The 26,620-nt window shown below is 35.7% G+C and overlaps 1 protein-coding gene across 1 annotated transcript in view; it reads right to left on the bottom strand.

Annotated features, from left to right (window-relative positions):
* UNC13C (unc-13 homolog C) overlaps positions 1 to 26,620 on the bottom strand; it is a 493,476-nt gene that overhangs the window by 309,914 nt on the left and 156,942 nt on the right. Inside the window, exons 4-7 of the mRNA XM_076004387.1 lie at positions 12,417 to 12,495; positions 11,385 to 11,390; positions 10,150 to 10,221; positions 1,794 to 2,013 (exon numbers count right to left, since the gene is read on the bottom strand). Coding sequence (XP_075860502.1) covers positions 1,794 to 2,013; positions 10,150 to 10,221; positions 11,385 to 11,390; positions 12,417 to 12,495 — 377 coding nt within the window. The remainder of the gene's footprint in view (positions 1 to 1,793; positions 2,014 to 10,149; positions 10,222 to 11,384; positions 11,391 to 12,416; positions 12,496 to 26,620) is intronic.

Below are 26,620 nucleotides of genomic sequence, written 5' to 3'. Positions count from 1 at the left end.
ATTGTTATTGTGGAAAGCTGTGAATTAAAAACATAATTGTAGAACCTCTTTCTGATCAATGTGAGAGCGTTGATTTTAAGGAAACAGTAAGGAGGGATTGGCAAAGAGAATATCCCTCCCTGGGGCATACAAACTCACCTTCATTGTTCTGCAATATTTTTGATTCTTCCAATTTACGTGTGCATTTTAATGAATAAATTCAATGAAAATTTTGGATTGCATAATTAATTTAACTTATATCAAATAGTGCATGCTATTTTAATAAATGGAAACATAAAAATTTTTCTAAAGTTTAATGAGTAGGTGGCTTCTCTCTTCTCTGGAAGACTAAAAGAATAATAAAATCATTTCTTAGGTATTAGCTGCATCTTTTTTCTCTAAAGAATTCAAGCCATTTGTTTTTAGATGACAATATTTTTTTCTTTCTCAACTGTTACTGCCCTAATATGCTTATTTCTTAGATACTTGTTTATAATTCATTTTTAAATAAGTAGATTGAATTTGTATTGGATTATGAGATTTTACAAGTAAATTGGAATAGTAATAATGAATCAATCTCTCTCCCTTTAAGCAATCATTCCTAAATATATATATTTTTTTTCCAAAGGGGGAAATACCACGTCTTTTGCTAACAATGTAATTTATTATCATTAATACAGCTTCAATCTGATCTGATTATGTAAGGAGAATACTAATCAAGTAGATAAACTGTATGTGAAAACAAGCCAGCTGTGATAGCATTTCTGATTTAATCTTTATTTTGATATTTTCCTCGGCCCCCCACCCTCCATGTCAGGCAACTCATTCACCTTACATTCACTGCATTCATATAAACAATAAGTAGAGAGGACAATAGTGGATGTGGAAAAAGACATTAAAAATGAATATACATGTTTAAACAGAATTTCTTGGCAATTTTTTTTTAGTGACATTACCAAATAAATTTTTTTTAGTGACATTACCAAATAAAGTGAAAAGTCAATTATATGTATTTTAGAGCCTAATTTTTTTGGCATTTCTGGACCTAAAGTATCAGATAAAGGATTTTGGGGGAAATGTAAAATTTAAGATAATTTGTCATAAAAATCAAACTGGCACGTACTCATTCAAAACTGTGAAAGGATGAAGAGGCCATTAGTGTTCATTGAGCATCTATTATGTGCCAGACTCTTAGCAGAGACTATTTCATTTTGAGCCTAATAACCCTCTGAAGTAAATTTGATCATCCCTGTTCATTCAGCGGAGGAAAATTAAGCCCCAATAAGTTAAAAAATTTACTCAAGGCCACATATCTGGTAAGTTATAGTCATATTCAACATTCAAACCCAAGACCCCTCATTTCTACAGCCTGTGTAGGGGCTGTAGAAGTATGTAAATCTTGTCACTAAATAGGCTTACAAACAAATGCTAAATGGTGTAATTGCAGGGGTGTGTCTTGGCCCGTTTGGGGAACACCACTTGACCCATTTCCACTTACCACACGGGGCTATTATGACATGTGGGTACGAAAATAGATTGGAAGCCACTTTGAAATTTCTTACTTGATAAGAGTGTAATGTCACTGTAAATACTCACTCTGAGGATTCTAATAATGCCTAGTTATTAGTTATCACTGCAGCCATGCATCATCTACTGTGATTTGAAGGGCAGTCTGTGTATCTTTGTGTAAATGCTGCGGGTGGTGGATAGGTAGGAGCTGAACACCAGCAAGAGCTGAAGAGATCTACTCTGAAGAAACATACGGAATAAAGCAGGCTCTGCATACCGCTTCTTCAGCCTAACCAAGTACTCACTCTGCAAGCAGTCGGCATTTAGGAGGTCCTGGCACTTTTCATGGCACTTCACTCCACACTCCAAACACTTCATGCCTTGCCGAGCAATGCCCCACAGAAGTCCTTCACACTCGTAGCAGTAGGTGGGCGTGGTAGCTGTCCAGACCTCAAAATTGTGTGGTGTGGTGGAGGACATGGGGTAGACCAGTGCCTGCAAGGTCTTCTTGAAGACGTGCATTTTCTGTGAAGATGTGACAAGTTACCAATGCAAGCCTAGTCAGTGGACCTGGAGAATTTTGACATAAAACCAACCATTTTTTTCACTCTTCCCCGAAAATGCTATTTTGAGGGAGCCCCTTGATCACTGAGTGTCGACAGCAAGCACAATAGCTCTGCTGACTTATATTCTTCTCTTAATGTTTTAGGGCCCAATGCAATTATTTGAATGCAAGAAACTCCCGAATCTTCCAGATTGAACTGGTCTTTATGGTCATGCAGCTTCTTTTATGGCAGCATACAGTTCTAATTATCTGATAATGTTAATGTTCCTGCTATAGTCTCAGCTCCAACCGTCTGTCTTTTGCATTCTACCCAGGCCATCCCTGACACTGCACCCCTCCCCAGCCACAAGGAATGGTCTTCTGTAATTCATTCTGCAGGAAACTGCTTTCAACATCTATCACTTAGGAAGCATCTCATCAACTTATTCATAAGAAAGCATTGGTAGTAGATAAAGGTTAAATGAGACACTTTCCCAAGGTGATTTGTATTTCAAAGGGAGATAATTTTTAATAGCACATGGAAGGACTTCCTAATGATGAGCTATTAGGGAAACAGAAAAATCCAACAGTAGCCAGGAGACCTGTGTTCGCTAACATAGCCCTGGTCACATGATATTTAAAATGGGCTTCTTTGGACAGGAACTATCTTCCATCTTTCTCTCTTTAGTACCTAGACCAGGGGTCCCCAAACTTTCAAAACAGGGGGCCATTTCACTGTCCCTCAGACCGTTGGAGGGCCGGACTATAGTTTTAAAAAAACTATGAAACAAATTCCTATGCACACTGCACATATCTTATTTTCAAGTAAAAAATCAAATGGGCAAAAACACCCGCATGTGGCCCGCAGGCCGTAGTTTGAGGACACCTGACCTAAGCAGTACTTCTCATTGTCCCTTGCACATAGTAGAAATATACATTTTTTAAAAAAATAAATAAACATCTCACCATTTATGAGTTTTATAATCCACAGACAGATGCAAAGTCTCTAAGACTCACTTTTCTTCTCTACTTATCTTAATGGTATTGTTTTAAAGATCAAATCATATAATGATAACAAAAGTAGTCTATAGACTTCAAAATCCTAAATGAATACTAAGTATTGGTATTGATAGTGGATTTTCAAAAAACAAACATAAGTTGATAGAAAAGAGAATTGATTGGATGAGTCCTTCTCTATGCTTCTGAGAGAAAGACCAGCACTCTCCAAAGTTATGCTTACAGATAATTTTCCAAAACCACCTGATGCATAATGAATGGATATTTACACAAATCCTGTAGGAGCCTAGATGTTAAGTAATACCAGAAGGGAAGCATTTATATTTTGCATTAATTATTCTTAAATATCATTTTAGAGTATCTTCCCACAGTATTGAAATGACCAACTTTCCATTAGTTTTCAATTCCACAATAGGATAACAACCTATTTCCCTTTATTCATACATTCCCCTCACCATGTGTTTTCCCAGAATATGTTTGGTCATGGCACTGGGAGGTCCTCTATCAACCTTGCTTAAAATTTTTCTAACTTTGAACAGCTAGATCCATCTACTATATGAGGGTCTCATCAACCCAAAGCTCTTTATACTTAAGTGAGTCTGTAGAGCAGCAGTATGGTCAAATATGGGCATCACTCAAGTGGAAGACCCTTGTATATGGGTTTATACACAAAGAATGACTGGATCCATCACTTTTCAATAAAGATAGCCTGAGACAAGTAAATCTCTTGGCTTCATTTTGTAATGAAGATGTCTTGAAAAGAACTGTTGAGAGATCTTTGAGAATTAGGAGCATGTATTATTCATCTCTGCCTCTCCTATAATGCTAAGCATAGTGAATATCTCCAATATCATTAAAGTGAACTAAATGATCTTTGGCATAAGAGATTTTTTTATTAGCCATCCATAGATAAGAATCTTCCATTCTAGCTGGGCTAAGAGGCTTCAGAATGCGTGTGTGTGTGTGTGTGTGTGTGTGTGTGTGTATTCAATATAGCATTTGTGATCTAGCTGAACACTAAGGAGGGAATTGAGTTATATGTACTTGCAATTGTATTAGGCAATTTGTTGTTTGTCTTAATGAAGGAAATAACCATTATTTTAATTAAATGGAATACTAGGTAAGAACAGAACAGAGTATGCTAATGAACACAAGAAAAGTAAGAGATATATTGTATATAAATTTAGATAGTGGAATAGGGCAAGGGGTTATTTTTGAACATGGTCTTATTCATATAATTCAAGATTAAGTAAAAGATTAATATATTTTATCTAATTCCCTATGTCTACTTTCTTTTTATTGAATTCAACTGATATATAGTCAGTCCTGTAAGTTCTTAGGTTATAGGAGTAATAAACTTAAGCAACACTTGCTAAAAATTTTTAAACATACTAGAGGAAAATAAATAAACGTTCTAAATAGACAGTCAAGAAGGTTTCATTGAAATGTTTAGTTTGGTTTTGTTTTGTTAAAGAGCCATAATCCATTCCATGCAAAGGGACAGTAAAGCTAATTTCAAAAAACAAACAACATGGAAAATGTACCAGACAACATATTGAAAATCAATTGAATGAGAACTTAATACAAATTCTAATATTTAAAAACAATTTAAAGCTGGAGGAAAAAACATTAGATAACTTACTAGAGAGGATATACCCCTAGTCCCAGGGAAATGATATAATCCCTTTACATTCTTGACTTTTGGGATATGGGCATGTGTTTATCAAACAAAATTATTAGAAGGACAGAGAATGTGGACCTTTTGTGGAATAAGGCAAAAAGAGCAGAAAGCAACAAATAAAAGTACAGCAGACAAAAACAACGAGAAACCCTAAAATGTGCCATAGATCATGACAAATGGAAGTCAGTAGTTTACCATTAGAAATTCAAGAGGAGAAAATACTTTTTTTTTTTAATGTAGCACTTAGAGCAGGCAGAGAGAGAATTAGCTACAGCTAGTAACTGAAGAGAAAGGGTGGGATTGAGTATGTTATCAAGAGAGGGTCTATGGCTTATGTGAACAATTTAGAACCAGACCCATGGAGGGAGTATGCCCAAGAGCAAGCAGAACCCTAATTACTGGGGTTAAGACCCAAGGACAGAGAGATTTGGCAAAATGGGTGACTTGCTGCTAATCTATTTTAAATGTTTCTAAGCTTTTCAAATCTTCTAAAACAAATATATATTATTTTCTAAAACTGTGTATTTTAAGATTATAACAAAGTACATACTAAGTGTAAAAATAATTTGTAAAACAGAAAGACACCAATATAAAAATTTTAAACATTATTTAATTTAACTTTTTAAAGTTAGGCATGATTCAGTAATATATCCTTGCAACATTTTTTTCTACGTATAAACAGCATGTGAGACTTCCGCAAATTAGGATTTTTTAAAATCATTATTTTTACACTGCTTAACTAATTCCAACAAAGATGCCGATTTTTAGTGTGTGCAGACATTGTTTTAAGCTGTAGAAATGAGAGTAAGGAATGCCTTCACTTTCTAAAAAGCCTGTATACACAAGTACAACCTGTAGACTACAAAAGGGAAGATGCTCCTACCCTAGGCTGGACAAATATTTTGTTCAATATTCCTGCTCTAAAAAATAAATCTAGAGTGAGCTGCACTAATATATCGCTGTTTGAACAATTAGGACACTGGAAGGAAATGAATTGACTATTTGTAACTACCTGAGGAAACTAAAACATGACTGAGAAATAAAGCAATCGGGCATCCTGCCAAGAGCAATGACTAGTGTTTTTCAACCATCAATATTCTAATCTACCAACTGTTAGTAATTATAGCAGGAACAAATCTTGTCTGCCTCCATTTGCCATATTCTTTCTTTCTTTTTTCCTTCACATGTTAACTGGGGACTAAACTAGTGAAGCTCTATTTTCCTCATCATTCTGTGAGTTTCCCTCATGAGATTAGGTAAACTACCCCTTTTCTATACGCCAAATATTATATTTTGATAATTTTAAGAAATTATGCTTGTTTTGAAGCTTTTTCATGCACTTGATATTTACTTTTTAGGGAAAAAAGTATTTACTATGCTGTTAAGTATATATTTTATTGTTTCTAGACAAAAGCATTAGAAATATTTGCAGAGCAAATACTAGGTATGATGTAACGTTTGAAATTTGTTAGAAACATGAAGATAGAACAATGGTAGACTAAGTTCCTGGGTAGAAAACCAGACATAGTTTCAGTGCTGTTTTATTCATCAGCGTAATCATCATGTCAGATTGACTACAGAAGCTACAATTATTCAGGTAAATTTTTTTTTTTTTGTAGCAGAAAGTATAGAGAATAAAATTTATGTGCTTGTCCCTGTAAGAATGTAAGTAATTTGCTTTTACTTCTGTTGTTTTATAACAGATACTAATTAACGTTGTCCTAAGTAACTTATGGGGTGAGTCCAAATAAAGAGGACAGAACAATGATAAATTGGATGATTCATTAATCCAAGGAGAGGACAATATAGGATACACCCTCCTTTATGATGCGGCACATAATCTAAAAACATAGTATGATAGATTTTTCATGTATTATAAATGTCATTTTTTTTCCTCCAATTCAAACTTTCAATGAAAATGCATATATAAATGAAGGAGGTGTTATGAAATAACTAATTTGCTAAATATGAGGCCAAAAATGGCACGAATTTCTCCATGAGGGGAAATTTCAGCCATTTTAATGCAGAAAGTCTATAATTTGTCTACATCCATACCACCCTGAATGTGCCTGATATCAGAAGCTAAGCAGGGCTGGGCCTGGTTACTACTTAGTATTTGGATGGGAGAAAGTCTATAATTTTTGCCACTTGAGGTGGAGACTGAGATTTTATATTAATATATCTTTTGACAGAGGCCATGAATGAGTAGGTCTCTTTTATATCCTGAAAGGGTTACTATTCCTGAGCAGGAACCCAGAGTACCTGGGTGTGCTGTGAGCTTGCAGCCCTGACTCAACTCTCAGTAGTAGACAGGTGTTCTGAGCAGCATTGTCCTTCCATGTTATTTTTCTAGTGTCGTGCTAGGAATAGGGCTGGAGTCTGATCTTCCAATTACTCCCTTACCTAGTTCTTTCTGGTCCCTTTCGCTGTGCCTGAATCCTGCTATTGGAAGAAGGACCCCACCACTCTCCTGGACAAACTTCCCCTTACTGAAAATTGACACTTCCTGGAAGGCTGCCATTAGTCCACCTCCCTTAACACGCCCATTAACCCAGATAGAACAAACAGTGCTCTCAAATCCCTTTTAGGCTTGGCAATTTGGATTACGCCCTCTACCTGAGTTTCCCACAGCCCTCAGCTGAGACTATCTTGGTTTAAACACTCCTGCCTACTAAAAGGTTCCATTATGACTTATAGCAACACTGGCTACTTAACTAAATATCTCGGCCCCTCCCACCACAATCTTACAAGCCTTATGAAGGCAGGAATTTTTAGCTGAGTTGTTCACTGCTTCATTTCCTGTCTGAAACGATGCCTGACACATAGAAGGTAGTCAACAAGTATGTGTTAAATTATCGAATGTATCCACTTTGACTTGCTGTTGGGTCCACACCAAGGAAAGTATTACTCTGTGAAAGCAAGCACCAAGATAGATAGGAGAGTGCCAGACAGACTGCTGTGGTGTAAGGATACTAGACTGGTTATTACTTTCTGTATGATTAAGCCATATGGAACATTTCAGAAACCACGGTTCTTAATGGCTGATTAGGCTGAGGTTCCCAATCAGTGTCAATAGCTCCTCGTGGGTGAGCTGGAACTGCTGATGGATGGGGTGTCTGGCATCCCTCTGCCAACAGTGTGCTCATGGAGGCAGAACTGGCTGACTCACTGCCTCCTGGTGTCAGGTGTTAGAGCCCAAAGCTTCCCTGGAAGAGATGACCGAGCTCTTTCCTATACATCTCTTTAATTAAAATATAAGCACTACCATTTGATATTTCCCACATCACCAAGCCACTTTCCTTCCTGTGAAGGCAAATACTTCATGCTTTCACATCGAGGGTGCCTAGGAAGGCTTTCGGCACCAAGGACTGGAAATTATTTGCTTCGGCATTTATGTTAGTTGCCCATGTAATGACTTAATGCGACAGCTTGTCAAGGGTGATATTTAATATGCCTGCTGTACAGAAGTCATAGTTAGTTTGCTTTTTGAGACATGGGCCCCGGGGAAATGGGCTTTTCGAATTTGAGAGGGAGCTGATGGGCTCTGTTCATCCATCCAACACCAACACAGAAAAGTCTTTTACTTGGCATTCTGAAATTAAAGGAGTAAAGTGATATTTTTAAGTTGCTAAAAAGCAGATCAATAGCTAATTTAACCATAAAGGGAGGATGTGTTCCCTGTTCAGGACCTCAGAAAACATAGCAGCATTCTACTAATTTCTATGGCTTTCCTGCTAACTTTTCATAGAAATAAGTATTCACAGTTCAAATTAAATATCATGTTTTAAAACATAATAAAGATACAGTGCAGGAGTTTGTCAATAAAAAATCTTTCAGCCTTGACAATTTCCTCAAAAGAAATAGATTGGACGCTTTGAGATTCAGCAAGCAATATGGGGCTTTCTCATATACCAGAGGGTGTCTCTACTTTCTCTTATATCCAGACGATACTCAAAATATTACACTGAATCATAAATCTAATAGATAAGAATAAGGCACTAGGAATGCAGTCACATTTTTTAAAATGCTATAGCACAACTGAAAATGTACTAGCTTGCTGTGGTCTCCAGATACCCAAATGGGCATGTATTGTTTTACTGACATGTATTGGGGTGGGGGCAGACAGCTAATAGAAAAACCTAGGAAAGGTTGACTTTGGGGTGGAAGATGACAATGACAGAAAGAAGAGAATGAGAAATATAAACATAAATAATAGTTTGTAAATGCCAAGTGCATAGAATGTTAAAGTAATGTAATACTTTTGGTAGAATTTTTATTCTGTAAGAATGACAAAGTTGCTCAAATTGAGAGAGGTAGGATATATTAGGTCCCATAAGGGGGGGCACAGATAAATTATTCTGAGTAAATCCCCAGCTGAGTGTGCCAAAACAGAGCTACCACAGCACAACACTGAAGGCACAAACACTGGGAGTTAAAAAAAACAAAACACAAAAAACAAACTTGTAAACCCAAGCTATACCTGAAGCCAATCAAATCAGAATTGCTGAGCCTGAGACCCCAGCCCCCAAAATTTTAAAGCTCCCTCAGGTGTTCTAAATGAGCCAAGTGTAAGAACCCCTGACCTAGATATCTGCAGCCTACTTGCATCTTCTACTCAGCCTATTTCTCTCATTCAACAAGAATTTACAAAGCCTCTACCTAATGCTGGACAGTATGCTAAGCAATGGTGATCAAAACTGTTAACAAGAATGAAAAACAAGCTATAGTGCTACCCTCAAGTATATCAGAGTTTAAAAGAAAAGGTTTATCATGCAAAATAACTTAATTTTAATAACAAAACAAAAACAAAAACTCATACATTGTTTACTATGCCCTAGGCTATGATGAATGTTAAGTGTATGTCTACTCTGTCATCCTCTCAGTTTTATTATTAACTCACTTTATAGATGAGGGAACTCAGGCTCAGAGAAGTTATATAACTCACCAGCTATAACAATGCTAATTAACTGGCACAGGTGGGATTCATACGAAGTGGACTTGACTTTTAATCATACTACACTGTGGAGGTCATGATTAAATGCTAGAAAAACCCAGAGGAGGAAACTAATAATTCAACTGGAAGTGGAGAAGGGTGTTTGGGGAAAGTCTCATGAAAGAGGCAAAACTTAAATTATGTAAAATATAAGCAGGGTTTTTCCACGGGGAGAATAACAGGTAAGCTATGTTAGGACAGAAAGCCTTTCTAAAGATGAGAAGGTGTATACATGTTTGAGGAGCAGAGGATGATTTGATAGTGAAGTTGGTGCCCTAAGGAAGTTTATTTGGGATCAGGCTTTCCCTATGCTCCCACTTATTCCTGGAACGTTGGAATAAACATTACAGGCAAGCAGCTCAAGCAGAAAGGTTTTCCTCTTGTGACTATGATCAATACATAGTTAGTGACTGACACTGCACCTACCAGTTCCTCATTGTTTAGTGATGTCCTAATCACCATAGCCAGGGAGAGTCCAGATTTCCGGGCAGCCAAAGTCTAAAACAAATAGAATTATGACTTATTAATACATGGAGAGGTTGCCATGTAGATAATGCTCAGCAGAAAGTAAAAAATGTAAGAATATTGGTTATCATTGGTTCATGTTTTAGTTAATAGGGGCCTGCCATTTTCAGCAATCAGCCAGTTCATCTGGAACATGGAATCTTAGAGCATTAAAACTGGAAAAGATCCCATAGATCATTGAACCTAACCCCTACATTTTATAGGTGATGAAATTGAGGCCCAGCAAGGCAAGATGACTAGCCCAAGGTTACCACGGTAGCAAGAGTCTCCTAAGGATTTTGTTATTCTTCATGGTGTTCATGATCACATTTTTCCTCCATAAAACATGACCATTGATACAAAGCCATCTTGACTTTGGTGAAACTCCTGAATTATAATTGGTGTTAGATGGTTCTTGAGTTGTTCACAGTTCTCTAGAATGTTCTTCCATATCTAGTCAGGATATTTTCTTCCAAGTGTTCATTTTATCTACTGAGAATCATTATATCTGGATTCATTTGCTTCACTTAATGCTGGTAATTTAGGTAATCTTAAATAAGATTGAAGTCCCCTTAGTTTCTATACCTATAAAATAGAACCATCATCACCTGTTCTTACTTACAACATATGCAATACAGTAAAGTTGACAGTGCTGTAGAGAATTTTGGAAGTCAGAAGTTCCATATGGTAATATTAAATCTGATATCCCATTAGGATCAAAGGGACGTTATAGTGGAATAATGCGTTCCTGATCACCCTTGGCCCCATCTGGTAACACAAATATCTCCTCAGGGCAAAAAAGTCATGCACTCAGATAGAATTCAGCACATACCTGAGGAAGGATGTCATTCTCCACTCATCTCTACCCTACCATGTGAACCTATAGACAGCTTATCTCCAAGGGTTTACCCAAGATAATTATCTATCTCTGACAAATATCATCCCCAAAATTTTGTCTGTTTTCGTACCTGTTGTGTACATAATTTGGTCTTCCAGAATTGAACTAAATGTTAAATTCTTAGAGAACCCAAGCTCTTTATTCTTATGTGTCTCTGTCTTTTCATTTTCCCATCTTGCCCTCTTTTACCCCATGAATAAGTGCAGTGCATGTTTGAGAAGACTGACAAATATTAATTAGATCAATTGAAAGCACTTACCATAGCCTGAAGATTCCAGGAATGAGAGGAAACAAAGTATAAATCATTAGACATATGAGAGGTAAGAGAAGAATATAACAATGTTAGACTAGCTTAACACTTTAAAATAATGTCCACGCCACAATGACAGGAATCTGAGCTAATTGCACAGACATGTCATGCTCTCCAGTATAAGATCTTTTCAGTCAAGATCATATTTTAAAACCAAAGTGATAGTCTTCAGATGAAGGTTTCCTTAGCAAAATTAAAAACTACATCAAAAAATGACACACATTGTTGCAAAAAGGGGAATCCATGTTTCTCTGGGAGAAAATACATTTTTCTTATCATACACTATTAAAATATGCCTATAAAAATATGAAGACATTTTGGATGACAGAAGCCACTTTTTTGCATGCTTATGGGATATATTATTTTTACAGTTTAATACAGACCACTATCAATTCTTTGCCTAAGTGGTCTCAGCATATTTCATTATAGGAGAGTGATTTATTCAGAGTCATGATCAGGAATAATAAAGATTTTAATGACTTGGAAGCCATGGTTTTCTTTAGATAGTAGGAGACCTTATTAATTTGGCTAGAATTGACATTAATAGAATAAAGAATTGATTAATATTATCTGTTTGCTTTCTGAAGTATTCAAGTCTAGTGGGTGAAGGCAAAGAAGTTCAAACGGAGCCTTAAACTTTGCAAATTAAACTTGTGGTCATTCATAACGCTGAACACATCAAAGCCTAGCTGCAGAAGCTTGCTTGGCATGCTGTATAATTTCCTTTTGCTCAATTATAGGGTCATTTTAACCCAATTTGTAACTTCAACTCACATCAAAAGCTGTCAAAAGGTTAGAGTTACCTCTTCCATCTAATAGATTTTAAAGAAATAATAAATATAACACTTGGTAGAATGTGGCCTCATATATTTTATTCTGTGAAAAGCTTACAGGCGAGGCAGTTGATGAGAAGGATATTACATTTTAGTAAAGAAAAAGGCAACGCATGGAATCAAAGAGAATTAAAGAGGCACGACTTACCACATCTCGTACGATAGGCAAAGTTTTCTTTCTGCGGAGATCAGGCATACTGTCAATGCCATAAAGTGCCCTTGCCGCCCTTAAAGGGGAAAGAAAAGCAATAATTTCAATGGGTAAGTTGACTTCCTGTAAGAAAAAAATCCAGTGTTCATAGTATAAAGGCTATGAAAAATATTAAATGGATAGCACGGTTTTAAAATAATTCACAAAGCAGCAAAGATGCAGGATTCTAGGACTTTGTCCAGTGAGAAGAAAGAAGACTCTAGCTATCACACCTGTTGATCACTTGCCTTCTTGGATAGTTCCATATATTGACCCTTTAAGATATACAGGGCCTGGTTGGACACATTGCTTTTACGTTAGCAACACAGAGGGGAGAATCAAAATTGTTAGACATATGGAACTTTGTACCTCCAGGAGGAAACAGAACCAAACCATTTTTGGTGCAAGCTTAGTCTGTCTACAATGGTAAAGAAATCACCTTTATTATAAAAACAATATTTTGGGTGCTTCATCTTCACAGATTAAACTCAAAAATGGCATCTCAAGGAACCATGGACACATTTAAAATATTAGTGATTACCTTATACCAGAAGTCCCACTTATCTGAATTTATCCCAGACAAATGCACATAATTATCAAAATAATCGGTTGCATGAGGATGTTCATTGCAATTTTTTATAATAGCAACAAAATCTAAGTTACCTATGTATTTATCAATAGTATACTCATTGAATGAATTAATGGGAAGAATGCAATAATTAAAGCAGAAGAGATAATATATATGTATATAAAAATACTCATAATATTTTTGAATGAGAAAAGAAAGTTTACATATTAGTAAATTTAGTATATCTCATGTGTATGTTTATATATGCATAGATAATATCTAGAATAAACATGAAATTGATAACTATAGTTACCTCTGTGGAGTGAAATTGGGTAAGAGAAAGAAAAGATACTATGTTATAAATTTGATAATATTCAATGTTTTTTATAAGCATTCATCATTTCAAAATTAAATTTTTAAGATATATGAATATTTATGCTTCTTAAATGAGTTTGACACATTGAATTTGACATTTTATTGCATCAAATCTAGTCATTTTATAACACCAACAAGACAGCTAAAGTCACTGATGATCGAATCTCCTCATGCTCACTTGGACTACAAACCTCTTGCTGACCTCTTGCTCAGGGTCAGCTTATTCACCATGAACAACATGGTTTACGCCTCTGGGTGCTGGCTGGACAACCCTGTCATTGGAATAGGCTACAACAGCTCATGACAGGTTATCAACGTTTTATAGTCCAGTCTTTCAGTGACAGAGAGATGGCCTCTGTGTTCTTGCTGCTTAGCTTAATAAACAACAACTTTTCATCTTATTGGATTTTTCTTAGTAGCCCTGGTCCTAACTCTCACACTTCCTTGACGCGTTGATGACTAGCACGGTAGTCTTAGTCAATTCACTAAATGCACCATACAATTCATGTCAAATAGTAATAAAAACAAAATGATAATAGCGATAAAATGGTAACAAGTGAACAATACCACCACCATAACTTTATGTTTGTGAGGATCAAATGCAATAAGTGTGATAAAACCTTTGCAAATGTACACAAGGATGTCAACGATGAATTATTCTTAGTCGTGCCTTTCAACTGAAAGTTGCCTTCAGTTTAGATCATAGAATAAATAAAGGAAAGGAGTAAATGTGGAGCAGAGATCAAGAAAGATGAAAGAAGGAGAAAGGAAGGGAAGAGAATGTGTGCAGAAGGGAGAAGTGGCATTTAAAAGACCCTCTCCACAACGGATTCTATGATAGAGAAGCTAACATGGCTTCCCTAACTGCCCAGAATAATGGCAATTGGCACTTTTTTAGGTGAAGGGCTGTGATAGTCATAGTGAGTCCAAGCCCCTTCTCAGAAGCACACCAACTACTCCATCAGAGTAACTTACTTCCCTCCTGTGCTCTTTCCATATCCCTTCCCTCTCCCTGCCAATGCTTGTGTGACCCTCCCACATTCAAAACATCAAATACATGGGGACAATGGCTATGTGACTTGTTTCTTGAAGAATTTTTCCATTTCATTTGCTCCAATCTTAACACTGTGAATCAAAGCAGTTTGTGTTTTCTCCTCTCTGTGAACAGTATTATAATAATAACGACCTAAGTGTACGGGAATAAATATCATTCCGCAATAGTACATGTTAATCATACTATCTCACTATCTCCAATTGTTTCGAAATGTTTTGATTCCTAAATAATGTGACTTTCATAGCTATGTAGAGAAACACGTTCAACTGAGATAATTAGCTGAGAAAGTGATTTATAGACTGCAAACTGTTATATAAATGAGTTGTATATTTTCTGCCTACTAGTAATCACTATTTTTTGCCTTTATGTGTTCCTTCTCGTGAAATTTAATTCAAATTTGCAGAGTGTACTGAGAATCTTGAGTCTTGAATCAGTTACACACATATATTTCCTTGGGCCTGACACTTCACTCCTATGCTTGTCTCACCAGAGCAGAGATATCCAAGGACATAGGACAAATCTGAACAATAATGAGTCCAAATTAGAAAATGTGCATCCAAAATTTATCTCTGCCTCTTCTGAATTTGTCACTTAACTTACCAAACTTACATTTGGTAATCTGGAAAACTGCAAGACAGTAAAAATGTTTTCTTAACCTTCATAAGTAGCCTCAAAAATGTTCTTTATCATGTTGTGTTTCCTCATACTTTTACATTTTAATTATTACCATAGGAAGTTTAGATAAATATACACTTCCGTGACCCTTCCATCAAGTAATAATGAAGAAAACCTAGACTTTAATAAAAAAAACTTCTGCCCTGCTGGCCTCATCTCATGATTAGAGAGGCACCTGATAAATACAGTGAAGGTCTATACAAATGCAAAATATTTTTGTAATATTTATCAAAAGGCTTCCTAGACAGGAGAGATCTCAGAGAGATTAAATAACAAGAATGGTGAAGACTTTTGGACCATTCCATATATACAACACTACGAACTGGGGCCTATAATTAATCTCATTTTACATTTAATAGAACTAAACAGTTTACCCAGGCCCAGATCATACAGCCAGTGTATGGCAGAGCTTGATTTCCACTGCAGGATTGTTTTACCTCAAACTTCATGTTCTTAATAGCCACCAGGTTTGTTTTTTTTTTTTGCTAGGAGGAAATAAGAGTCATGTACAAGTTGATCCAGGAGTGTTGCCAACATTCAGGTATTTTTTCAATGCATTTCAAGAGAGTATTATCTTCAGATCAAAAACTCTGTTCACTGTATAAAATAGCCCTAATCTTTCCCAAATGGTTTCTTTCCAGCTATTCACGTGTTCTCCCTAGGATAAAAGGAGCTTTTAGACTACAGGCACTACAGATGGGATAAAAAGGTGAGATCTATAAAAATATCTGAAAAATCAATGATCACAGAAAATTGACAAAATAGATATTATGTTAAAGGCTAAATTAAGGGAGATGTGGTCTAATTCAACATTTGTTCTATTAACATGGTTTTTATGCATAATATTTTAATTGAAAAATCATAATTGTATACATTTATGGAATACAATATGATATTTTGATATAGGTATACAATGTGAACTGATTAAATCAAGCTAATTAACATATTCATCAGCTCACTTATTTTTTTGTGGTGAGACCTTCAGAATTGACACTTAGTTAACATAGTTTTAATATTTCAATGGTTCTGTTTCTCAATTCTTTCCATAATAACATTAAAATGAGTTTACTGAATTTAATCAAATCTGAGATGTAAAAGACTATTGCTATGTACTTTGACTCAGATTCAGTTGTTACAAAATAAATATAAATTATACAAATAACATATATTCTGTAATTTGAAAACATCTGATATTTAGGTAGAGAAAATAAAAGCTGATTTTTACCGATTAAATACAGAATAGTTATTTTCATTCAAAATCGATCTGATAACCTATTGAATGTATAGAGATGGGAAAAGACTTCCAAGAAGGCACCAGGAGAGTATTGCATGAGAACTATCAAGCAGGTATATGATAAAAATGCTCCATAACACTAGTCATCATGAGAGGTAAAAAATAAACCCACAATGAGATATCACCTCACACATGTAAGAATGGCTATAATGAAAAAGACAAGATAACAAGCATTGGCAATGATATGAAGAAGAGTGAATACTGACACATTGTTGATGGGAATGTAGATTAGTACAGCCATTATGAAAAACAGCAAGGAGGTTCCTCAAAAAATTAAAAATAGAACTACCATAGGATCCATTTGATATATACCATTTGATAAATACTGGCTATATATAAAAAATGGAATCAATGTGTTGAAAAAATATCTGCATTCCTATGTTTATTGTCACATTATTCACAATAGCCAATACATGAAATCAACCTGTTCATCAATAGATAAACTGATAATGAAAATGTGGTAATATACACACAATGGAATACTATTTATCCTTAAACAAGAATAAATTCTGACATTTGCAACAACATGAATGAACCTGGAGGATATGTTAAGTGAAACAAGCTGAACATAGACAAATACCGCATGATCTCACCCACATGTAGAATTTAAAAAGTTCATCTCCTTAGACAGTAGAATGATGGTTACCAAGGTGGTTGGAATCAAAGAAGAGGTTGGGGAGATGTTGGCCAAAGGATACAAAATTTTATTGAAAGAGGAGTAAGTTCAATAGATCCATTGTACAACATGGTGAGTGCAGTTAATAACAATGTATTATTTTCCTGAAAAATGCTAAGAAAGTGGATGATAAGTGATCTCATCACATAAATGATAACTAGGTAAGGTACTGCATGTTAATTAGGTAGATTTAGTCATTCCACACTATGTGTGTATATATATTTCAAAACTTAATATTATATATGATAAATATGATTCTGTCAATTTAAAATAACTAAAAAACAAATGGTAAGACAATTTTAAAAAAGAAAACTATCAACCAGATCTTCCAAAGGAATATCTTTCTGACTGGACAAAGGTGTACAATTTCCACAAGTGGATGTTGATGGCTATTTGGCTCATATTCATAGACTAGCTAATTTCCATTAGAAATAAAGAAATTAGTAGACTTTGTTTATATCTGGAGAAGTTTTAAAATTAAAAACCATTAGCCAAAAAGTATAAATTCATAGTGTTTCTGTTTTATGTCTGTGTTTCTAAGACAATTATTGGAGAGAGCTATGTAATTAATCTTTTTTAGCATTATAGAACATTAAGCCAATGTAAAAGATTCATAATGAATCATTCTAAATCCCCATCCTGTAATAGAGCTATATCTTCTTTAAGACTTTTATAAACAACTCTTTGTATTTATTTATATGTGTAAACATACAATGATATAGTTTTTTTTTGCTTAACATTTTGCATTTTATGTACATTTAATACAATTTTCCTGAGGATCATTAAGTACTTCACTTAAACATTCACCTGCTGAATATTTGTTATTCAGGATGATTTCCTCTTTTTTTTTTAATTATTGTCGACACTAAATGAATATTTGTGTCTGTGCAATAGATGATTCACTCCCCACATACATTTAATCACCAATTCCTAAAGATTTTTGATTCCATCCTTCATCAAAGCTAAGACATCATCTGTCATAAGATACAGCATTATTTTATCTACTATTATGAAGAAATTAAGTTATGGCACCATGCTTTCTTAGCAATTTGAATTTAAATTTAGGGCCCTCTTACACTGACTTAGTCTATGACAGATTTTTATCATTTAATCAATCATTTTTACCTATGCATGAAAGGAAAATATAAATAGTATAAATTAACTTATTCCTTAAACTTCTTATTCAGAGTCCAAACTTTTAGATTCATTCTTCATCGGAATTGTCAATGTGTAGAACTTTTCCCAAAATGTTGTCCGCTAAGCCATCAAGAGCATCAGTGATTTAGTACTTTGTAAAATAGTGCTCCATATTATTGTTTCTTTTGTTCCATGCAGCAAACAGCTGTGCTGCAGGTTTTGATGTTGGTAGGCTCTCAATCTTACAAAAAACATCAAAGGAGACAAAGAGGACTCACTCTATCCTTTCTCAAATCATCTTTACTGTTTTTAACTGAAACGATAAGACATTGTAGTTGTCTGGCCATGCCACCTGCAAAAACAGTCAATATCACAGTCCCGTGATATTTTCCCAAGACACTTAACTAACTTTTGACTAAGTTGACAAGCATGCAGATGATGAAAGTTTTCAACTGCTGCTTGGTTACCAACATTTTTAAGAAACCATCAGTTATTAAGATGCATATCAATTTGTTGTAATGCATTAAAAAATGTAAGTGGTGGAACTGGTAAAATAGGATATTTTTGGCATCTGTTCCCCTTCTGAACCTCCCCGTTGGCAGTGCCTTATTCCATTTCTAACCATTTTACCTAATCTCCTAGTGTTTTTGCCAGCCCATTTTTTGGACTGCCAACAGAGTGATTTTTCTTTATCACAAATCTAAACACGTGTCATTTTCATACTCAATGCCTCTGATCACTGACACAATATAGAACAACCCCCTTTACATCCCAGTAAGGTACAACTGGTCCTCCAGTCTTATCCCTTTCGACTTCTCCCATCTACTTCTACTACTTCCAGCCATCCTGAACTCCCTGCAGATCCTAGCCCCGGTAAAACTGCCTTCTGTTTCTTTCCAGGGAATGTCCCCGCTATAACACATACTTCAAATCAAGAAACCAATCTTACTCATCTTGACTTCCCTAGAACCAACTCTGGCAGGGACCAAAGACGAACAACAAGTGGAGGTTAAAGAGAATAGGCGTTGGCAACAGAGGGATGTGACAGGAAATAAACCATGGTCTTGGTTTAACATTTAGATTTTAATTTTTGAAATAATACCTGGAAAGAGCAAGACAGAAGCCCAAGGAACAGAGAGAAAGTCAGGGACCTCACACCATAAAGGGATAATAGGCAAAACCTTAGTCACAGGGAAGAAGATTTTAAAAAAGCCTAGTATTTAGTAGGCCAGTAAATATTTTTTAACCTCTATAAATCTCCCAGTTATCTCCTATGGAAAATGGGAAAAAAAAAATATTTGCCTTACAGCCATGTTGGGAACATTTATTGACTGACATAATGCATGTAAGTAGATTATGCACCATTGGTGGCAATCATTTTAACAGAGATTTGTGCAGACAGGAACAGTATTGAAGCTGACTGTATGTATACTGGCCCACTGCTGCCTGGGGTATTCATTAACACATTCCTCCAAACTGAGGAACAGATTAGGAACAGAGCCTCTGACAGACATGAACTTGTAGGTAGCTATCCACCTAGAGAATTCAAAGAAGAGAAGGGCAGAACGCCCAAGTTGTGTTTGCACCCTATATTGCATTTTGAGCTCTGTTAATTTCCCCTCTTGACTCAGCTTTGGTCTGGACATCTTTCCTCTGATGATCTTTGGTTAGCACCTTCGCCCTGACGATGCTACTTCTTGGTTGAGCTAATTGCTTGCCTAGTCCTTCTCTACAAGCCTAGTCCTAGTTATTAATATTTAATTTCACATCAGGCAAGAATCTCACAGGTGACTCAACCAAGTCTATTTTTCTGTTCACTGTAATCTCTGAAAAACACTTTTATTTTCTCAAATATTTTTCTAAGCCCTATCTCAAAAGGGAAACAAACTTTAAAGAATCAAAGTCCTCCCTAGTATTAAGGATTCCATTCACCCCTAGATTCTCTTAACTTTGGCCATAAAGCAGGATGTTTTCCTTTGTAGGAAATCACACATAGTACTGTAAAGTAACCTGGATGATCTCTTTGGAGGGAACCATATTTCAGATCAACACACCGTCTCTCAATAACACGAGAATGGCCGCAGTTCCTCTTGCCTTGGAGTGATCCTTCATTCCTTGGTTGAACATAACATGCAATAATTGGCTTGAGTTCAGAGGCCATGGTTATATGAAAAACATATAAAATTAGGCTCAGCAGAACAATAATGTTCATGCCTGAGAGCTAAAAGGAAAATGAAACTTACAGTACAAAATATTCACATCTTTCACCTTGCTCATTTCGGGCATGTATTAATAAAATGGTGAACTGGCATGGTGAATTTCTCATCATTTTTAAATGTTTTCCTTTCTCTCTGTCTTGTTTTCCCTGTCTGGTTTTCTCTAGTAAATCTAGCAAAATTTTCTCTAGTAAATCTCTGTGAAATGACTCCATGGAAGCAGGCAAGGAACACATCTGTTCGGCCGAGTGCCTGGAACACAGTGGGTATCAATAAACAATTTTTAAATGTTCTTGAATATCTCCACAAACATGTCAGTACTTTCAAGCCAATATATCCATTTTAGAACACATTATTTGTCCTGCAAATTTAGTTGGGCGTTTCCTTTTAATTTCTCTGTTTTGTGTATCAGTACCATTTATGCAAAGAGGTTTTAAAGTACTAAATAACAGCTAATCCTAGTTGTAAAATTGAAACAACCTATGAAATGATATATTCCAACAGTCTTGTGCTTTAGAGATGTGGGAACTGGACTTCAAAGAATATATAAATACCTGCCCAAGACACCCAGATTATTGATAGCGAGCTAGATCAGGGTTCTAGACCATCACTGCCTCCTCTTTCTTCCCTCCCCTTCACCTCTTAATATCCAAGGAATATCAGGCCTTGTCCACTTTTCTTCTCTTTCTCTCTCTCTCTTTCTCACCCTCATATCCTCTATCATTGGCATCTTCCTTTACATTTTGATCACCACTTATATTTGTTGTGAATTTTATTGTTATACCTAAAATTCTTTTTGGTGACTTCCTAAAAACTAATTTCTCCATCTTCCTACAGGTATTTAGCCCTGAGACTAACATGATGAAAACAGTGTTTTAAGAAGACTAGTCTGGCAGTGGTATTCATGATGGATTGGAGGACGAATAAAGGAGACAGAGAGATGGTCTAAAAGATTGTCGCAGTAATCCCGGATTCCTTAATGGATTTCTTAATGAGGGTCTTGACTGAGGTGGTTTCACCACTTTCTTTTTCAACCTTTCCATTCCACTTCATGAACTCTGGTAAAATTCCCAATTCAAACTGCCATAATATTTTAAAGAGCAAATGCCCTCACTGTCAAGGAGAGGTTGTATTCTACTAAATTACTTTCTCCTTTCTTGGGCATTTGACCTCTTAAAGCTCCCTAATGCTCCTTAACACTTTAGGCAGGCATTTTTTTCCCCTCAAACCCTTGTTCCTTTCAAACATGGTTTCAGAAGTGCTAACCACTCATTATGCATCTTTACAGTAATTTTTAAAAGCTAATTCCACTTTTAAGTTTTTTAAGAGATAAAGGGGATATAAAAGATATACTATCCTGGTGAGAGAGGAAATTGCAAATCATATCTCCAGTAATTAAAAATATTTTTATAGAAAAACAAAAAAAAATGGTCATAGGTTTTTATTACATGGAGTTGAAAAAATAAAAACCTAAATGCAGCTTCTAACACTCCCTTTCATGTTTTCTCAGCATTAGGCTTGGGAACAATGTGAGATGTCAAGGATTAACCCTTTGCACTCGGATGTCGAGTGTGACTCGACACAGTTAGCAAAAATTATAGAGATTAAAATTACTCTTTGAATGTGTCAATAATTTGAAATATAAAAATATCCAAATAAATAAGTTTCTATGAAAAGAAACTTCAGTTTTTTATTCTACTGCCGTGCTTTGCAAAATCTGGGTATTTAAAAAATTAAATCCTGAGTAGAATAAAGGAATCGAGAAAAAAGCGAGTGCAAAGGGTTAATTTCTAACAACTCAGTTACAATATGTACCTTCTTGAGCTCAATTTCCTTAACACATTGTTTATCAAGTAGACAATATAGCCTTTTCTAGAGTTTTCAATTCCCTATACCAAAAAACTTTCTTACTCCTTCTAAAGTGTTATGTGCACCTGCACCTAAATTAACCTCAGACATTATCACATAGTACAGAACAAAAAACAAGAAAATGTAGCCCCCAAACTGCCTCATATTTAAGCACCTACTATTGTTTGAAAAAAAAAATTCCCTTTAGTTAAAATCCTGTGCTATGTAGGGTCTCAATTTAGGACGTTCGTTTTTCAACATCTAAGCCATGCTTCGGTGGATCAAAACCATAGTAAATATGAAATTCTGTGTAAGAATATCCCTTGGTTTGAAGCTAATTCTTTTGTTGTTGTTGTTAGTAATCTCTTTCTGGAAAATCTCAGCATCCATTTACACATAGTTCATAAAGTACAATCATTCATAATTAATGAAAGACCAGCATCTTAATAGGCTTTATTTAAAAGTCATTAAATAGAATCAAATATCCAATAGCAAAGAAACTATATGTCTCAAAGCCAAAACCTTCGATATCTATTAATTATACTGTTCTTTAGAGGTATGCTGTATATTTAAACCCCTAAGATTTTTAATAAGTCCTCTTTTATCACTAATGAAAATTAGCAGTACTTTACAGCAGAGACTAAAGCTACCCAGTGTTGCCAGACTTCCACGGCCCACCTCCCTCTTATTATCAGACAATGTTCCTTGCATCCTCTTTTATAGTTTCCCAGTTCCATGCAGACAGGAACACAAAACATAACCCAGACTTTATCTCACACTAAAGACACATCCAGCATGGTGGTTTAGCTCTGATAGTACCAAGGAAGTCCTTCTGGTCCTACTCACCTCAAAGGATAAAAAATGAATAAGAAAAAAGACGATTCCCACTCTGTGTATCTTAGTAAGTACCCCATTCACAGGCAATACAACTGAGTCAGGCCCTGGTTGTATTTTATTCCATGGCTGTCTCATTATTTTAAGTGAAAGTACAGAATTCTTAGGATAGAACTAAAATCTAATTCTATAAAGACAATAAATACATACCAGGTACTGTATTACTGAATTGCCAATTAAAGGGTGGGTGTCGGAGGGATTCCAATAATCCAAACATGAGAATAAAATATAATAATATTGCAGTACCGGTCATATTGTTTAAAAGTTTCTCTGGCCACTGATTTCCAGTCTGTTATTTCTCTCCCTCAGTAGCTCCATTTTTGCCTTTGCCTCCCTGGATGCATGATCTCGACTCCTACGGCTGGTAGACCTCTGGCACCACTGGGCTAGAGAACATTCTCTCACCTCTGAAAATTTCAATCATGACTTAACCTGTTCTATTGGCAAGTTGAGAAATGGCTTCCCCAACCTACCCATCTGCTACAAAATAATTTGTCTGCAATCCACGGAGGTACACAGAGGAGTGACTGCCCAGGGTAGTGCAAATGATCAGAAGCATACAAAGTTAGCAAGATTCAGCTGCATACTCTTAAATAACTTTATTTAATAGCTGAGAACCAATCTGATCATGTTATCATTGCACTCAATTTATTCTGTTTGTGACAAACATTAAACATTGTGCTGAAGTTATTAGCTCATAGCTGACTTTCCTCAGATTATGAACTCCTTAGAAATAGGAACTATATAAATCTTGCTTTCCATGTTTAGTAGTTAGTATAGGATTTTACACATAATATATAGTGAATAATGACATTAATACATGAAATAATTCCTTCATTTTTAAAAGTTGTATTTTATTTTTAACTGAGAGATAATAAACATGTATAATTATGGGGTTCAATACAATGTTTTGATACATGTAAACATTGGAGAATAATATTTTTTAAATACTCCTTGGTAAAGCAAATGTGTATGCATGAGTACACATACATACACATTTGGAAATCTTGAGTAATTAGAAATTAAAAGCCTGTCCCAGTTTTTTTTTTTTTTTCCCTGCTTCAGGGTTTGGAACAAATATTTTTGTTCTAAAATGTATAATTCTCTGAAAATTGAAAAACAAATAAATTCCTTTGCAAACCAAACCATTGTTCTTAACCGTTCTTAGCATAGGGGCATTTTGCCTCCGCAGGGCAATCAGGGGTGAAATAGAGAATAAGTACTGTCTGTTCCTAACAGATATGCCTTGCATTTTTAGGTACAGTTGCTAAATGAAATGGAGCTTTAGAAAACAGACACCCAACAAAAAAGTAATTATAGCCATTGAAACAAAGACATATCCACCTATGTTTAGCTTAATGTGTAATCAACTCTGCTAGCAGACTGACAATCTAGTACTGTATTCTAGAAACACTTTTTAAACCCAGTATTTAAAAGGAAAAAACAAACAAACATAGATCTAATTAGGGTTGAGGGGAGAAAGAGGGAACCCAACTGTAGATTTGGGGGATTTGGCTGGAGGAGCAGAAAGAGGGAAGATCTTATTCTCTCTAGCCCCTGTAAGGAGCACCTTATCATGTACGTATCATAATTTAGCAGTGTTCTTTCAAAATGTGTTGGTGTCAGGGCTGGTTGGCACTGCATATGATTCTCCGGACTTTGGCAAAAATCATCTGGCCAGTGGTATGTTAAATATAGCTCTTTGAAAAGAGACATGTTTCTGAATATGGTCAGTAACACAAAAATGATACAAAACATCTACCTGAATTTTTCTTTTGGGTGCATGCCTGCCTGGTATTAATATTTGTCCATAACACCTATTATATAGATCTCTCCTCTGCAGTTTGGCATGGTTCGAGCTTAACTACTTACTTTTTTTGTGATTATTTCACCTTGGGAAGGGAAGTAAAGAGAATGCATGTCAAATTTGTTTGTAAACTGTGAGTACTGATAATAGAACAAAAGTAGTAACCTTGTACCAGTCAAGAAATGCTGGTCACAGAACACGTTAGTGCCTCATAACTTGGTCACTTTGCCTCCCTGGCCAAGCTAAAACATTTGAGCCAATGATAATTAGAACTCCATAGAAAATAAAGGGGTCCTAGGCATGAATAAACCGATAAGAAGTAATCTTACAACTAGGGGACAATGTATCAGGGAAGAGCAGGCTTTTGCATCTGATTTTTCTGTAGAAAAAGCAACTAAGACTGGATCTGCCAAATATCCCAAAATGACCCACTGGCATTGCACCCATCACTCTGTTCATATTGAGGGAGAAGCCTGGGACAGAGGGTGAGACTTCGGGGTGAATGAGCTTATGGTGTTATTACTTCTATTTTGTGCAATGCAACCAGGGGTGCACTGGAGCTGGCCCCATGGCTCTGGAGACTAGATGGTTACACATCATTCCCCAACTCTGCATTTGGAGATGTCACACTGATAGCTTGAAACTGGCCACAGTAGGATAACTTAGACCAGGAAAATAGGCAAAGACTACAAATTAGGATCTTTTTATTTAAACTAATGAGCCAGTTGTAAAACATTCACCAGAACACTGCTAACCACAATTGTTGCTAATGTCTCAATAAGGAACTCCTACAATTTGTCACTTCACTAACTGAACTAACTCCTTTATTTTGCTTTATCTTTCTTTATCTTTGATTGACATGGACTCTTAGCATCTTTCTACATCATATTTGAATAAATATTTAGTTCTTATAAATCAATATTTTTCTCAGAAACTCAGTTGAAAGAGAAGCCAGCATAAAGGTACACAGGAATAGTCATGTAATTCACAGTGAGGACATCAACTCAGTGCTTTTATGAGATGATTCTCTGGCCAAATTCACTTCAACATTAACTGAGTTCCTACTGTATGCCTAGGCTGCTCAGTGCTGTAGAATATTGGGAGATAATTCTTCATGGGGCTCTTGCATTTCTGTACATCTTGTTATTGGAGGCACTGATTGCCTTTTGTAGTGTATATTTCTCTGTAGTAGAGGATAGATTTGTTTGCTGACCAGTATAATAAAGATGATGTCTCCCTGTGAAACAGTTTGACTTGGTTTGCTTGGATTTTGGTTTCCCAAACTCAAAAACAGATACAAATTCACTGTGTGTCCTGCATCCAGCTAGGCCCACCTCCGTGTCACCTGTGAGACTTAGGGGACAAGGGTAATTATTGCAAACATGATGTTCATGCTGCCTGCCATGCCATGAGTAATAAAATTGTCCCTGACCCAGGAGTCCAGTGTTTTCCATGAGCATCTATTACAACTGTGGCAGGTTAACTTGTCAGCTTGCAAATAAGGTAAAATATGAGACATTCTACAGTTCTTGACATAGAGAACATAAATTAAGTTTATTCTTGACTGTAAAGAAACATATAAACTTGCTGGGGAGATATGTTATGATGTATAAGTGCA

The sequence above is a fragment of the Microcebus murinus genome, chromosome 6 (genome assembly GCF_040939455.1).
Source record: "Microcebus murinus isolate Inina chromosome 6, M.murinus_Inina_mat1.0, whole genome shotgun sequence".
In the NCBI taxonomy this organism is placed as follows: Eukaryota; Metazoa; Chordata; class Mammalia; order Primates; family Cheirogaleidae; genus Microcebus; species Microcebus murinus.
Note: the sequence above shows the minus strand (reverse complement) of the source record. Positions and strands in the feature narration are given on the sequence as shown.